The 16,887-nt window shown below is 32.1% G+C and overlaps 3 protein-coding genes across 3 annotated transcripts; 1 reads left to right on the forward strand and 2 right to left on the reverse strand.

The window, feature by feature from the left end:
- The first annotated feature begins 3,833 nt into the window (after window positions 1-3,833).
- LOC123902772 (glutamate--tRNA ligase, cytoplasmic-like) lies at window positions 3,834-5,777 on the forward strand. Its single transcript, XM_045952558.1, has one exon. The coding sequence runs from the start codon at window positions 3,904-3,906 to the stop codon at window positions 5,470-5,472; it is 1,569 nt and encodes a 522-aa protein (XP_045808514.1). The 5' UTR covers window positions 3,834-3,903; the 3' UTR covers window positions 5,473-5,777.
- A 341-nt stretch (window positions 5,778-6,118) lies between these two features.
- On the reverse strand, window positions 6,119-7,586 carry LOC123902774 (probable carbohydrate esterase At4g34215). The gene is made up of 2 exons (XM_045952561.1): window positions 6,901-7,586; window positions 6,119-6,426 (listed from the first exon to the last, which is right to left on the reverse strand). Exons 1-2 carry the CDS (start codon window positions 7,471-7,473, stop codon window positions 6,232-6,234), a joined length of 768 nt encoding a protein of 255 aa, XP_045808517.1. The 5' UTR covers window positions 7,474-7,586; the 3' UTR covers window positions 6,119-6,231.
- A 1,847-nt stretch (window positions 7,587-9,433) lies between these two features.
- On the reverse strand, window positions 9,434-13,302 carry LOC123902773 (receptor protein kinase-like protein At4g34220). The gene is made up of 2 exons (XM_045952560.1): window positions 10,896-13,302; window positions 9,434-10,269 (listed from the first exon to the last, which is right to left on the reverse strand). The coding sequence occupies exons 1-2, from the start codon at window positions 12,523-12,525 to the stop codon at window positions 9,596-9,598; spliced, it is 2,304 nt and encodes a 767-aa protein (XP_045808516.1). The 5' UTR covers window positions 12,526-13,302; the 3' UTR covers window positions 9,434-9,595.
- Between the last annotated feature and the right edge of the window lie 3,585 nt (window positions 13,303-16,887).

Raw genomic sequence — 16,887 nt, forward strand, 5'->3', positions numbered from 1 at the left:
TGGTTTATTCGTTCATAAGTATATTTAAAAAAAATATAATTATTTATTTAAATATGTTCATATGAAATAGGCTTTTAAACAGGCCAACGGGCCACATCAGGCTTTCAATAGACCAGGCTCAGGCCTAAAAATTAGGCCTATGATAGGCCACAGGCCAGGCTCAGGCCTTAGATTTTTTGACAGGCCAGGCCCAGGCTTGGCAAAGCCTAGCTCGGCCTAGCCTATTCCCACCTCTAGTTGAGTGGAAAGAAAGTGAGAGAAATGAAAATTACGAAAATCAATGAATGAATTTAGACTAACTCTAGTCCAAATTTATCCATCGATTTCCGTAATTTTCTTTCTTTCCTTCAAACAAAAAAAGCCCTTGGGTTGGTAAGAAATCCATTGTCCCTTCCCTTATTGGATCGTGGATTTGATCATAGCTAAGCACACAAAGACAAGTGACCAAAAAGGTGTGGAAGTGGAATGACTGTCTTCACAAGCAAGCATTATTAATATTATTATTATATTATAATATCAGAAAATATACTAGTAGTAGTACGGATCTGGATTTGGTGCTGTTCAAAAAGCACGCAGTTTCACGTTGTATTGTATTTTGATCGTCCGATCACGATCAAACAACTTAGATTAAATACAGTAAAAAATAACCACTATAGATCTGATTCGTTGGATTATGATCAGACGATCAGGATGCAGTACAGCGTGAAACTGCGTGTTTTTTGGACAGCACCAAATCCAGATGCGTAGTAGTAAAAGGCAATGATCTTCACCACACACATGAAATAAAGGATGCGTGCGAGCGTGGTTGGTAGCTAAAGGAGTCAATGTAAATCAATTGACTGTCGCTTTGCTATATGCTTCCGCCGCTTGCTTGGAATAAACATGTAAATTGTGATATTGTAGTGGTGGTGTAAGTAGTACTGTAGTAGTAGTATACCATTACATTTAAATAAATAAACTCATCACTGGACTAACTTCATAAATATGTTAACATTTTATTAATTGTGGTGCATGTGACATGAGTTAAGTATCATATTATTTAAAAAAAAATGAAGGTTGAATATTTTATAAATTGATATATATAAACTTAACACCTTAATTTTTTGAATAAATATGTGGTATCTAACTTATTTGTATGATTATTTTTAAATCTATTAGGTAGTATGTTCACACAAGTACTATGTAAGGATGTATATACAACTAACTATATTTTGATTATTTATGATTATTATTTTACTTGATAACAAAAGTTATGATTGGAACATAGAGATATATGTAATTTTAAGGTATCTGTTAATCATATTAAAAAATGAAATTAAAGATAAAACGAATATTGGAAAGGTAATTGTTTACATTTTAAGATATTAAATGCACAAGTTTGAAGATAAATTTTTCTTATTAATATGTTTAATTAGTGTATGGTATACTATTTAACATTTTCTTTTGTAATTTTTTTGTTGTTGCTTAAATCAAGCATCATTTGCGCACAACTAAACTAATCCCTCGAGCCTTGTGAGACCCAAATTGGTGGCAAATTCTCTCTAAGAGTTTTAACATGGCTAGATGCTTAAGTCGGAGATCAAATACAAAACATTAGTTAAGCTAGAAAAGACGTGCATCATCTCATTTAAATATTCTTGAATAATAATTGTTTTTCGATTAGATAACTTTTGAATTTCTTTTATTATATGAATAATCCTTTTTAGATAAAATAAATTCACAACTACCCTCTCTAAATTATCTACCAATCTACCTCCTCCGAGTATTTTATTTTAATTTCTTACAAAGACCGTCCTTTCCCTATCTCAAGAATTTTTATTTTTTTATTTCTCATACGCTGCATCGTCTTCCCATCATTATCTTGTTAATAAAAAATGCTACATGCATCATTAATTATAAGATCATGTTTGACAAAAAATTATTATTTATTTTGTTTTGACCGTATTTCTTTAATAACATATAAATATAAATATTAATATATAAGACGTGCTACGATACGAGAGGATTGTGAGAACTCGCAAGGTTGTACAAAATCTAGCTGCATTTAGCTATATTGGTTTATTTTTTGAGAGAGAACATATGAACCAATAAAAAAATAAAATTCAATGCCATGCCATGTTTTTATATTAATTTATTTTATAAAATGCATATTTCAAATGGATTTTGGTTAGATATACTAGTATCTAACAACGTAAATTGAGTAACAAAAAATCATCTAAAACTTATTGGGGTGTCACCTTTACCACTCTTCACGGTCTACTTTAGACACTAGAAATAAGGTTGGGCAACATGGGCTTAGATTCTGCACAGTTGAGTGTATGCAGTCAGTAAATTTGCACAATTTGATCAAAATTAGATGGTTTTGATTTTAAGATCAAATTTGACCTTAAAATTTGGGTTGTCTAATCTTAATCAGCTGGTCTAACTGACTGCACTGTAATTAGTATATTTTTGACCGCACCAAATCTTTATCATGGGCAACATAGATCATGTAGCCTATGCTCTCCACACTTTAACAAAAACACTAGTAACAAAGATTCACCGATACAAAGTTTTCCTACCTTAGTGTAGCTATCTCGAATTAATAAAATGAAGAAATTTTTTGTAGTGCTTCACCAACATCTTCTTATGGAATTTGGATTTAACACAGGAACTGCGTTAATTATTATTAGCCATCTGATTATACATGAAGGACCTAGATCAAATATTATTTTGATCTGTTAAATTTCTACTATGTAAATCTGGACCATTAAATTACAAATTGACATTTGAATATGAATAATCTTTTTGGATAAAATAAATTCACAACTACCCCTCTCTAAATTATCTACCATCTACCTCCTCGAGTATTTTACTTTATTTTAATTTCTTACAAAGACCTTCTGAGATTAAATCCTCTCCGGTGAAAGAAGGGATACAGGATTCAAAAGAAAAAAAAATAAAAAATAACAAGAATAAAATTCAAAGACTAAAATGTCACTAGAAGTTCATGAGAGGAGATTCCACTAGAAATTAAGAATATAATTTATCAATTATACTATTTGTCAATTACTCATATCTTCTTCAATAAAACTAATTAATACTATATATTTAGAAAACCAAAGTTTGTTTTTTTATTTTTTTGGTACATAACGTATTAAATTTATCGGAAAGGTAAAATGTGTGAAAAAAAATTATTGATGGATTAAAACGAGAGTATAATAGGAAAATAAGATACAAAAGTATATTTCCTTAATTTTGTGTTATTATTCTAAAAAGACACTTAAAAAACGGAGAGAGTAATATAAATACAAGATTCTAATTAGTTAAAAAAAAAAAAAGTCCCCAGAAAAAAGAGAAATAATAATATATAAAAATATTTGAAACAAAGTGATAATAATAAAATAAAAGAGAGATTAGTATGAACAGAGAAACAATATCAGAGTGTGGAAACAATATGTGTGTTTTTTTTTCTGTCGTTTCCTGATATTTGATTTTATTATTCGATAGAGATTTGATTTTATTATTTTATTATTTTTACTCAAAGATTTGATTTTATTATGAGTTTAATTGTTGTGCACTGTCGGTGTAATTTTTTTTTACACATACATCAAATGACGCGTTGTCACATCATTTAATGAATGTGACACATTATGTGTTTTTAATTACCATACATGATGTGTAGGTACATTATTGAACGCATGTGCAAAATAACTTTAGACTGACGGTGCATATAAATTAAATTCTTTTATTATTATTTTTTGTTAAAGAGATTTGGTTGTATTATTATTATTTAGGTTTTGAGTTAAATAAGGGTTACTATATTCTGATTGTAATCCTTATTTTCACAGGTTAAGCAATTCTCTATTGAACTCGAGCCATCTTTCTCTTTTTCTACCTTGTGTACGTACCACTATTGTTAACATGGTTCTTCCAGATCTTCCAGATGCTGAAATTGGAAACGTTCGGTTGCGATTTGCACCTGAGCCTAGTGGCTATCTTCACATTGGTCACGCAAAAGCAGCTCTGTTGAACCAGTATTTTGCTGATCGATACCAAGGTCAGGTTATTATTCGTTTCGATGATACCAATCCTACTAAAGAAAGTAATGAGTTTGTGGACAACTTGGTGAAAGATATTGGTACATTAGGTATCAAATATGAAACAATTACATATACATCAGATTACTTCCCTGAGTTGATGGAATTGGCTGAAAAATTAATTAGTCAGGGTAAAGCATATGTTGATGACACTCCTGGCGAACAAATGAAAGCGGAGAGAAAGGATGGCATAGAATCTAAATGCAGAAATCAAAGTGTAGAGGAGAATTTGAAACTATGGAAGGAGATGATTGCAGGATCGGAGAGGGGCTTGCAGTGTTGTGTCCGTGGGAAATTGGATATGCAGGACCCGAACAAATCACTCCGTGATCCTGTTTACTATCGGTGCAATCCGATGCCTCATCACAGAATTGGATCCAAGTATAAAGTGTATCCGACTTATGATTTTGCATGTCCATATGTTGATTCGACGGAAGGTATCACACATGCCCTTCGGTCAAGTGAATACCATGATCGGAATGCTCAGTATTATCAGATTCAAGAGGATATGGGAGTTGAGAAAGTTCTCATCTACGAATTTAGCCGGTTGAATATGGTCTACACTGTTCTCAGCAAGCGGGAGCTTCTGAAGGTTGTTCAAAATGGAACAGTTGAATCATGGGATGATCCACGATTTCCTACATTGCAAGGAATTATGCGTAGAGGTTTGAAAATTGAAGCGCTAATCCAATTTATTTATGATCAAGGGGCATCAAAAAATCTCAATCTCATGGAGTGGGACAAGCTCTGGACCATCAATAAGAAGATTATTGACCCTGTATGTCCCAGACACACTGCTGTCATTGCGGATAGACGGGTATTGTTGACCCTCACGGATGGTCCTGAGAAATCATCTGTCCGCATCATACCTAGGCACAAGAAATATGAAGCTGCCGGAAATAAAGCTACGACATATGCTAAAAGGATATGGATTGACTATGCTGATGCAAAGTCCATATCAACAGGTGAGGAAGTAACCTTGATGGATTGGGGAAATGCCATAGTAAAGGAAGTAGAGAAGGACCAAGATGGGAATGTCATAGGGTTGAGTGGTGTTTTGCATCTTGAAGGATCTGTGAAGACCACAAAATTGAAACTTACTTGGCTACCTGAGTTAGATGAACTAGTTAGCTTGACATTGATGGAGTTTGATTATCTAATTACCAAGAAAAAGCTTGAGGAAGGAGAGGACATCATTGATTGGCTTAATCCCTGTACAAAAAAGGAGACTCTAGCATATGGAGATGCCAATATGCGAAATCTTCAGCGTGGAGAGGTATTGCAGCTGGAGCGAAAGGGATATTTCAGGTGTGATGTACCCTTCGTTCGGCCTTCAAAACCAATCGTCTTGTTTGCAATCCCAGATGGCAGGCAGCAAAAATCTTTCAAGTAATTTTTTAATTTTTTTTTTGTTTTTGAATGACAAGTTGGTAATTTGGATAACTTTGTGGAACTAGGTTTTTTACTAGTAATTTGAATATCTTGTGTTTTTTGGGACAAATTGTGATTCTGCACTGAAAAGATATTTTAGTTTATGCCCTTGATGAATTTATTTATAGATGATTCAAGTCAAAGGCATATGGAATAATTGATAGTAAAATGAATTACTATTAACATAGCATTCTTCTGATTTTGGTTTGGCTGTTTGGCCTATTGTGAATGCCACTGTCGTCACATGAAAATGTTCGTATTATCGAACAAGATTTATTCATTGCAAGGAAGTTATTACTACATATATAAATTCAAAATTTTATTTCTAATATTACTCGGTACCCATTCAAAATCAATTAAATTGATTTGAATTTTTCCTATATTAAGGTATGCTACAATATGAGAGGATTGTGAGAACTCTCAAGGTTGTACAAAATCTAGCTGCATTTAGCTAGGTAATAGTTTGGTTTGATTTTTTGAGAGAGAAAATATGAACCAATAAAAAATAGTTGAACACTAAACAAAATTCAATGCCATATCATGTTTTTATATTAATTTATATTTAAAAAATTCATATTTCAAATGGATCTTATGAAATTTAACAAATATTATCTCCTCACCACACAATGTCAGTTTTCATCATTATGATGTTACAACTTACAACATATATGATCTTATGCTTTTTAACGAAATGAGCTAGTTTTCTTTTATCAAATACAATTCACACATCAAAATGAGTAAGATACGCCTCAGCCAGCATGTGACCCAATTTAATTTGAGCTTCTGTGTTCAAGTGAAGATTATCTTCCTTCAATTGCAATCCCTTTGCATCAATGCAAATCACATTACTAATATTAATCCCTTTTTGTGCTTCTCTCACTTTCTCAATGTATTCAAACCCTGATGCTAGCGCAACCTAGTAACAACATCATCATAGTAAATTTAAGGTTGTTTTGTTTCAAAATAGTTAAAACTCCCTCCAGTCTTATATTCATCGTAAAATTGATGTACTCCGTATCTAGACTATATTAGGATTAGAGGGAGTAACATAGTAGTTCACAAATCCTAGTTCAATGGACAGAAATGTGAAGTGCTAGTTCAAATCTATGTTGCCTAGGTGCTGGTACGGTACCAGTACCCAATACGGGGCATTTTTTTTTTTAGAAAAATTAATGTACGTGTGCGTGTGTATGTGTATGGGTATAAATTAAGGTACGAGTATGTAACCAGTACTGGTACTCTCCCTCAAATGGAGTACCCGTGCATCAGAGGTTCAAATGCTATGACCCGAGTTCGAACCCAAATCCCTCCATTTTGTATGTGTGTTTAATTTTAAATAACTTGTGATTTCGTTTATCTACTAAAAAAACATTATAGTAATTTACGAAACCTGAATTATTGGAAGAGATGGCAAATTGAGATCTTGACGAACATTGTGGATGAGATTCTCCATGTTGGCTTTATAAACCTCTGCATCATGTTCACTCGACGTGTCACTTTCTCCTTGATACCAAAGCAAAGCTTTGATCTCAGCATTTTCATCTCCCTTAACGCTTTCTTTGCTTCTCTTCACCATGTTTTCATACAATTCTTCTCCACGCGCCCACTCCTTTATTGCAGTGCCACCAACGGCACAGGGAACGAGTCCCAATTCTCCAGCTACGCGCTGCCGTACTGCGTTTGCGAATGACATTCCAGGACCTATGCCGCAGACTTTCTTGTTGTCGATATCGGCGTGGAGAGGTTCGTGTGCTTGTTCCCATTTGAGGGTGGAGCTGAAACGGAGGATGGATGAGTCGGGACTGCATTCCGGTGGGATGACGCCGTTCCAGCGTTTGTTTGGTGTGTGGTGAGGGTTTTTGATGACACCGCCGCGACCGGACATGTTGCTTTGACCGGAGAGTATGAAGATATGCCTTTTGGTTTTGGGTGGATTCTGGTTTGGATCTGTTTGGGTTTCCATGGCTTCTTCACTTTCCGATTCTATTTCTAACAGTACAAAGGGACTTAATCATTTAGAAAATATTTTCAAGAAAAAATTGTTCATGAGATCCCATGGCTTAATTTCATGATGGGACTATTTTGTTCTTTATATTGTTTTTCCACATAGCTTAATTTTTTTGGTACATTGCATAGCTTAATTCTTAATTTAATGTGACAAGTTTTTAGTTCTTTACACTATAAAAGGTTAATTATGTTATCTGTTTTTTTACATAATTTGTGACACGTTTATTAAAATTTTAATATTGATAACATTAATCTTCATATTCAACAAAAATTCACATCTTTCCTTCAAAAAACAAAAATTCATATCTTCATGACAAAAACTTAAACTTAAAATAAAATAAAAAACAGTCAAAATTTCATCTCAATGACATCAAAACCCAACAAAAATAATCATTTTTTCATGCAAAAAATGGAATTAAAATGAGATTTCTTATAAGCTTTAATACATTTCTTTAATGACACTCTTGCTTTCCAATTTCACATGCGTACCTTCAAGCTCACTCTCATTTCTAACAAAATCTCCAATAAGACTATTATAAGTTTTTTTTTTTTGACTGAAGACTATCATAAATTAATGATTCACATCTTGGTTTTTTTTTTTATCATTGATGATACGGTACCTTATTTAAGATAATGTATCATCAATTTAATATTATTAGTTTCAGTTAAAAATAAATAAATATAAAAATGACCACTTGCTATAATAATGTATGATACCCAAATGATATCACCATTTGGAGCAAAATATGTATGAGTTGCATAAATATTACATGACATTGTAAGAATAATTTATTAGTAATGTATGATATCCAAATTGGTATCACCATTAGAAATGTTTTAAGAAGATGTGTGCTAAGTTTCATTTCATTGATAAAGAACAAGGTTTCCAAAATTTAGGTTTTGCTAAGAATTTCATATCTTTCTTTTTAGATTAATTAATCTTCTTGTGTGGTGGTGGTGGTGATTTTTTTACAAGTCGGAAGAAGATGATTAGGATTTAGGGTTATGTAGAAAAATGAGTTCCTTCACTTTCATCTATCCCCCTATTTGATCTATCTATATGTCTCAAAATTCTTCTTTCATTAGAAACAAAAGAAACAACTTTCTAGTTTGTTTTTTATTTTATTTTATTTTTTTATGAAGATATGAGTTTTCTTGATTTTTTTTATGAGTTTTGAACTTTTGAATTTCTCATGTAATTAAAAAAGGATAACTGTGTTAGCATTTTATAACATAAATGACCAAATCGAAAAAAATAAAAGGATAAAGAATGGAAGTGTTATACAAGATTAAATTAAGTTAAAGATCACAACAGTAATTTTTTTAGTCTCATTTTTAAAAATATATGTTCTTTTTAATTTACTAATAAAAAAAATGAGATTCTTACCCTTAAAGTGAATCATTGGGATAGAAAGATGATAAAAGGAGGGAAGATGAATAGTGACAACAACCAACTTGAAGATATGGAAATGGCGCTTGCAAGTGGTTCATAGGGATGAAAATTGCAACAATAGAAAATTTTACCTCATACACCCAGATAAATAGTATAAGCAACATTCAAGTTTAATTTATTGCTACTTTTGATCAAATGAATCACTTTGTTAAGAACTCTCAAGTATAGGAGACATGATAATAAGAGGATTCAAATACTAAGTTTATAAGATTCTACAATTTTTTTTAGGTAATTTAGTAGATAAAAATTTCACGAAGGATAAGTGGAGCGTTCGGAGTTCGAATTTCGACCCCTGCATAAAATATGATGTCCCAATCAACTGAGATGAACTCACATACACAAGATTTACAATTCTATCAATCAAATTCTTTAACTCTTTCATATATATAAGTGAGAATGTGAGATTCACCGGTCACGCCTCATGCATGCCAAGTACCCATAGTCTCCACCGAAAGCAACTTATAAAGACAAAGATTCCATTCACTAATAAACAAACACATCTTTTCCAATAATCTTTTCCTTTGTTCATACTAATTCAAGTCAACAAAAGTTGGAAAAAGCTAACACATTGATATCAAAACGAGGTTCAAGTTACATCATTATCATTATATATGGCAACAATTAATTAATTAATACCAACGGTAGGGATCTTCTCCAAAATTTGAAGTGCTTCCTTCATAGACGGTCTCTTTTGTGGGACAAGAGAAACACAATTCAAACCCAACTTAAAACAACTGAACACCGCATTTTCTCTACCTTCAATCTCATGCTTAATTGCCACATCAACCATTTTCAAAACCCGGGTTTTCTCCTCTTCAACCGAACCGGAAATGGACCACTGGTCTAACTCCCGGTCTGAGAAAACCCTTCCACTTAAAAGCTCCAACAAAACAACACCAAATGAATAAACATCCCATTTGTGGTTTGGTTTTATGTTTTGAAAAGATTCTGGTGCTTGATATTGCACTTGACCAACACCACCACTAGTAGATGATGATGACCCCATTGTAGGAGTTGTTGAACCAATGAGAAGCTCTTGGTTTTGTTGTTGGGTTCTTTGGTTCACTAATTGTCTAGCTGAACCGTTTCCTCTATGGTTGATATCATTCTTGAGAAGTAAGTCAAGTCCAAAATCACTTATGATGGGTTCCATTTCTGAATTTAATAAAATGTTGCTTGGTTTAACATTGCCATGCACATGTTTCTTCTCATGAATGAATGCTAGTCCTCTTGCTACCCCTTTTGCTATCTTCAACCGCACCTCCAAGGGCAAGTTCATTGGGGACGTACCTCCTTTTCCTATGCATTCAACACATGCAATATATTAATTCACATAATCATAAAAAAAATAGTTAAAAAGCGAAAGAAAAAACCCTTAATTTAGTTCACACATTCATGCGGTCAGTGTTAGATCGAAATTAAACAATCTAGGTTTCAATGCATATTTTGATTTTTTTTAAAGAACTGAAAGTTTTGCATTGAAATCTAAATCATCTGATCTTAATCTAATGATCACTGACGTTCCTAACTACATGAATTGAGACATTTGAGCTTAAACATTTGTGAGAGTTTATACCTAAAATTTATGACATGTCCATAAATTCTTTTTCCAGCTTATTGTCATAAGCTTTCTTTCTAGGATAACACATGAGAATAGCTTATATAAAAACAAGTGGATTTTCTTTTATCTTTTCTTATAGAAATAACTTAAACACTTATATGATAAGTGCTTATGCATTTAACTGTTCATCCATACAGATACTAACATTTTACAAATACAGTAGTCCCTAATAAGTTCAGCTAAACACTTCTGTTATAACTTATAATCAATGTTGTTATGAGTTTAGTCTAAAAAGAATCATGATTTATGAACATTAATTAAACAGATTTATGCAAAATGCAAAGCTAAAGTAATGTAAACTTACTGTAACCAATAGTTGAGAGACTGCCATTAGGAACATAATCAGAAATAACAAGCTTCTCATCTTCACCCCAACAGAAACCACGAATCTTAACCAAATTAGGATGCTTAATCTTTGCAATACCTCTAACATGATTCTCAAATTCCTTCATTCTTTCAACACCACACTCACCAATTCTTCTAACAGCAAAAACTCTTCCATCTTGTAAAACTGCTTTATACACAATACTCACTTTCCTTGTTCCAAGTATATAAGCTGATGCCTTCAACAATGTCTCCAAATCCATCTTCGTCTCGCCATCCACCGTCACAAGCGTGCCTTCTTTCGGGTTATTGACCGTAATAGTATTAATGTCGCGGTCGCTTTCGTCCGAACTTGGATCTTCTTCTGATGTCTCTTCTTGTTTAATTGTTAAACAACATGAAGAACATGGAAGTGAGTGTGGTTTTAAAGATTCTTGATCTTGTTTTGCTACAGATTCTAACACTTTTGTTTCTTGAAGTGCAGTGTTTGATTTTGGATATCTTTTCTTTCTTTGTTGATATACAAAAAGAATGATAAGAGCCAAAATTGCCATGCCAAGTATATCACCTACAACAATGGCTGCTATTGTAGCAGGTTTAAGACCATTCTGAGAAGAATCACTAGTTGTTGATGTTGATGTTGTGTTTGTTCCTGGTGATGAATCTATTGTTCTTGGTATAGCTGCAATGGCTGGTGAAGATGTGTTTGTGATATTTTCTGGTGGGGTTGAGATACTAGAGGGAATAGTACAAAGATTTTTCAGTGGTTTACCACATAGATCAGAATTTCCAGAGAATGATTCTGTTTTTTGATTGAGTAAAGCCATAGATTCAGGTATTGGACCTGTTAGATTGTTGAAAGAGAGATCAATTGTTGAGTTTGCAGAAATGTGCTTAGCAAATGTTTGTGGAATTGCTCCAGAGAGTTTGTTATAAGAGAGATTGAAGTATTGAAGATTTTGGCCTTGGAAGTTATTTGGAAGAGATTCATTGAGTAAATTGGAGGACAGATCTAGAATCTCAACTGAGTTGAACCCATTTGGAATTTGACCAGAAAAATAGTTACTTTTTAAAGAAACAACTGTTAGATTCTGTAGAGAAGTGAGGTTTTTTGGTATGGAACCAACAAAGGCATTATCAGAAAGGTTGAGAATTTGAAGGTTTGTTGATAAACCAATCAGCTCAGGTAGTTTACCTGAGATGACATTGTTGGAGAGTGAAAGATATTGTAGTTGAGAAGAGTTGAAGATAGTGTTTGGTAATGAACCATTGAGGAAATTGTTTGAGAGATCAATGTGATTAAGGTTTTGGATTAAGCCTAAATCTTCTGTAATGGAACCAAGAAGTTGACTATTTGGAAGGATTAAGCTAGTTACTCTAAAGGAATCAGGTGTATTAGGAGTTCCTAATTCACTGCATGCAACTCCATGCCATGAACATGGAGTTGCATCATCATAGTTCCAGTTATCAAAGACTGATAAAGGGTCACTAAGGATTGAGTATCTGAAATTAAGCAAGAAAATTCCATCAGAGTTAAGAGCAACTGAATATTGAAGTTGCACTAGAAGAAAAAAAGATGAAACTTTCAAGAGGGTGTTAAGGTTCATCATGATTCAGTTTGATGACACATTGCAAGTTGCAAGTACTAGTTCATATGGTGTAGAAAAAGACCACTTGAGAATAAGAAAACAAAGAAGAAAAAGGATATGGTTAACAACTGCAATATGTTTGTTCTGTTGACCAAATCTTTGTGAAGCTGTTAGAGAATGAAAGGGTATGAAGAAAAGAAAGGTAGCAGAAAACAAAGGTTATTGTTTCCTTTTGTGCAGTTGATAAAGATGAAATGAACCTAACTGAAGTAATAAAGATAATGAAAGTGGGATATATGGTATTGCTGTACCAACTATCTATGTCATGTTAGAAAACAAACAAAAATTTATTTATAGAAATAATTGGAAAATGAAACTGAAATTGAAAGGAATCTAATTGATACTACAAGACACACAAGTGAGTTGAAGAACCATAATTTGTGAACATTCTTCACTTCCAAGTTCCACCCCCGTGAATTCAGTTTACTATGTATGTGTTTGGGTGAAAAATGAATTTCTAAGTAGGTGATTACTATTGTTTATTTTTTATTTTTATGCAAAATCTATTTTTTGTAAGCAATGTAAAGTTTTTTTTGGGATACGCATGAGTCAAAAATCGACCACATGTTTACTCTAATGTGACATGTTCCCTCCTAGTTATATGATCAACAGGATCAGTCGGCTAGAGAGCGAAGAGGGGCTATAAGGGATCAGGACTCTTATCATTTAGATAATTCATTGTCGGTACAATGTAAAAAGTCTTTAACTATTACTTTTCATTTTAAAAAAATAAAATTTCTGACATATGATTTATGGTCTGTAGACTGAAGAAAATGCAGCAATTTTTAGAAATTAAAATTATATTTTAAAACAGCAAGAGTGATCTGCAGATATCACGACAATTTTCTTAACTTTTTAACAGGGTGTATGATTGTTTTTAGCTTTATACTTGTGGAATAAACTAGTACATGTACACTGTCTTAAGCACGAGTGATGTGTGAAAAATATCAGACACACCACTTTTTTTTTTTTTTTTTTTACGTATATCAAACTTAATTATAATTTACATGGTATACATTTTTAAAACATTTCATTTCATGATGTTTTTTACTTGCGGTTGCAGAGTAGTACACATGGTATACTGTGTGTCAAGAAAAATTCAATTTTTATATATATATTTTTTGGGAGCTAGGACTATAGGAGGATGAGAAAATGGAGAACTTTGAAGAAAAAGAGAGAAAAAAGACAATGGAAAGAATGATAGTTTCTTGAGTATTAGAGGTTGGGTCACAAGATATGATTAAGAATAACTACTAAAGTTAATTCTGTCAAGTGTATGGTAGAATTTATGGGCCCGTTTGGTGTATAGGATAAGAGACAAGATAGGATAACTGTATCATATCCTGTCGCAATTCAGTGTTTGGTGATACAGCAGGATATGATAAGTTAATCCTGAAGTTTATCTTATCCTGTCTCTCCAGTTATAATTCTTATCCTGAATCTGAGCTGGATTACCAGCAGGATAGGATAAGAAAAAAAAATTACTGATTTAGTTTATAAAATATATTTTAAAATACATAAAATAAAATTAATAAAATATAAATAATAAAATAATTAATTTTTAAATATATATGTGATTTTCTCACAGGGGTAATTTTGTAATTTATATATTCTAAAAAATCAAAATTTTACTAAAATTATAATATTTTAAAGTAAAATTATTATTAAAAAATTGACAAATAGGAATATTAATTTAAATTTTATAAAAAAATAAATATAATTCTTTTGCAATAGTAATTTTATTATTTACCTATGAGATATATCATATATTTATTTGGTTTATCTAACATGTCTATATTATCGAGTTATTTATTTGATCTTGATTCATATAAAAATTAAACTTGATTATTTTCTCATGATTTTTATTTGAAATTATATAAAGTTATTTGATTACTTATTTATATTTTTTATTTATAAAATTCAAAGTATTACAAAATAATTTTTAAAAAATAACAATTGTTTTACAAGAGTAATTTTGTCATTTAAATATGTTATATATCTTATCATATTATTATGAGCAACTATGTATTAAAAATAAAATATAATAGTTATCATGTTTGTTATCCTGTGTGCACCAAACACAGGATATGATAACCGAGTATAACTGTTATCCTGTTGTTATCATATCGTATCCTTATCCTATTTTATATCTTATCCTGTCACTATGTTATCCTGCGCACCAAACAGACCCTATATGTATTTATATGTATATAAGTCATTTCATTTATATATTGTTTAACAATTATATTTTTATTTAATATTAAACACGTCTTATTCTCACTTAATACTTTAAAATATTCGCCTGTAAGGTTCATCCACTCATGAGTACACTCATCCTAAAATGAAAGCTTTTGATGCAAGGAATTAGTCACTTGTAACTTAAATCATCAACTCATATATTTGTTCAAACTCTTTAATATGAGCTTGACAATGATTGTGTAAAAATAAGTGATTGAGGTTTTGTTGTTTAACACTAATTAATAATATATAATACTATAGATAGATAGATTAGTTTTCTCCTCATCACTTAATTAATAGAAAATTTGCTGGCATACTAGCACTAGCTAGAGTTATGGTGATTCAGTATCAACCACTATACAATTTAAAGGAAATTAAAATGGAGCACTATTAAATTCCTTAGGAGTGATAGAAAATGGACAAAAAACTCCAGGCATATGGGACCTGTTTGTAATTTAGTTATTTATTTTTATGCTTCCGTTTGCCTAGTTTTGTTTCTAATAATGGGTTTGGTACCATCTACGTTTAGTTCCTGTCATGACCAAAGACAAATGGTTTGTTGTAGGGTTGGAAAATGTGGTTGAAATATTAGTACTACGAGCTTAGATCAGTTAGTAGAAATATTATATTATATATATAGGGGACCGAGATTCGAACCCGATCATCCCACTCATCCACCATAAGAGTGAAATTTCTAATCGTAAATGTTTATATTTATGAGCAACAAAGTCACTAATTTTCATTGGGACACATGTGCTTTCTCAACTGATCCAGTACAATTGAATTACTAGTACCAGTATATATAGGTCACGGGTGTAAATAAAACTATATAGTAAAATAAAAATGTCATATTCATAGCATAGCAGCAGAGAATTATGAGGTGTTTCTGTGACTCATTATTGCCACTTTAACCGCACCATTAATTTCTTTTTGGTACAATTTATCTAAATAATGGAAATATTCTTCAGAAGGCATTTCATCGATTATATCCTGATTAACTCCAATTCCAACCTTAAAAAGTTATTGATTATTGTTAAAAGTAGAATTTTCTTAGCAAGCGGCCACAGTTTTCTAAGTTGGAATATTGCACAGCTACGAGTGGGAAAATAATATAAATTTCAACAGCAAGCATAAAATCCAAATCACAAAGTTACATAGTTTTTATGTACATATTGATTGTAAAAATGGTATAATATGTAGTGTGTTATTATTGATGACAATATATATGCTTGTGATAATTTCACAATAGGACAAAACTTTCACATGAGACTACTTAGATAAACACCGTCCAAGACGAGAGTGGTTATGGTACATAAATTTTTTCTTTATGTACCATGCATAAATAATAAAAATTGTTTAACGCACCACTTAAATTGCTTAGCGCACCCCAAGATTTTCTCTCGCACGCCCAATTTTTTCTCACGCACCCCCCAAATTTTCTCGCGCGCCCCCCAAAACCATTTTTGTTGTGGAATGATTTCACATTAGATGTACTTATAATGTCAAAACCATTTTTATTGTCGAATGATTTTAAAGGGTTGTAATTCAAAATCATTATGCTTGTGGAATGATTTTGTGTGTTATTTATGTTGGGGTGGGGGCGCACTTAGCAATTTGGGGGGCGTGCAAAACAATTTGGGGGACGCGCTAAGTAAACTGGGGGCGATAAGCAATCTGGAGGGTGCACTAAGCAATATGGGGGGCAAATTTAGTAAACTGGGGGGCGCGCTAAGCAATCTGAAGTATTTATGCATGGTGTGCATAAGCAAGGCTTATGCACCATAACTTATGCCCGTCCAAGACTATGGTAAACGAAATTATAAAATATTTGAGATTGAATTAATTGTGTAAATTCTCAAGACCCACCCACTTGCAGAAGCAATGAGTTAAAAGACCCACTTGCAGAAGCAGTAGTACCATTACTATCTGATAAAAGAATTTGGGAAACGTTTCAAAGAACTTACAACTAGTATTAATTTTGTGGATTAGTGTTAGAGATGGAAATACTTAAGAATATTTATTAGTAGGAGTCTATACTATAGTATGCTCTGTTTATGTTCTGACTTCACTTATCTTTTTTAACAA

This window comes from Trifolium pratense, linkage group LG1 (genome assembly GCF_020283565.1).
Source record: "Trifolium pratense cultivar HEN17-A07 linkage group LG1, ARS_RC_1.1, whole genome shotgun sequence".
NCBI lineage: Eukaryota > Viridiplantae > Streptophyta > Magnoliopsida > Fabales > Fabaceae > Trifolium > Trifolium pratense.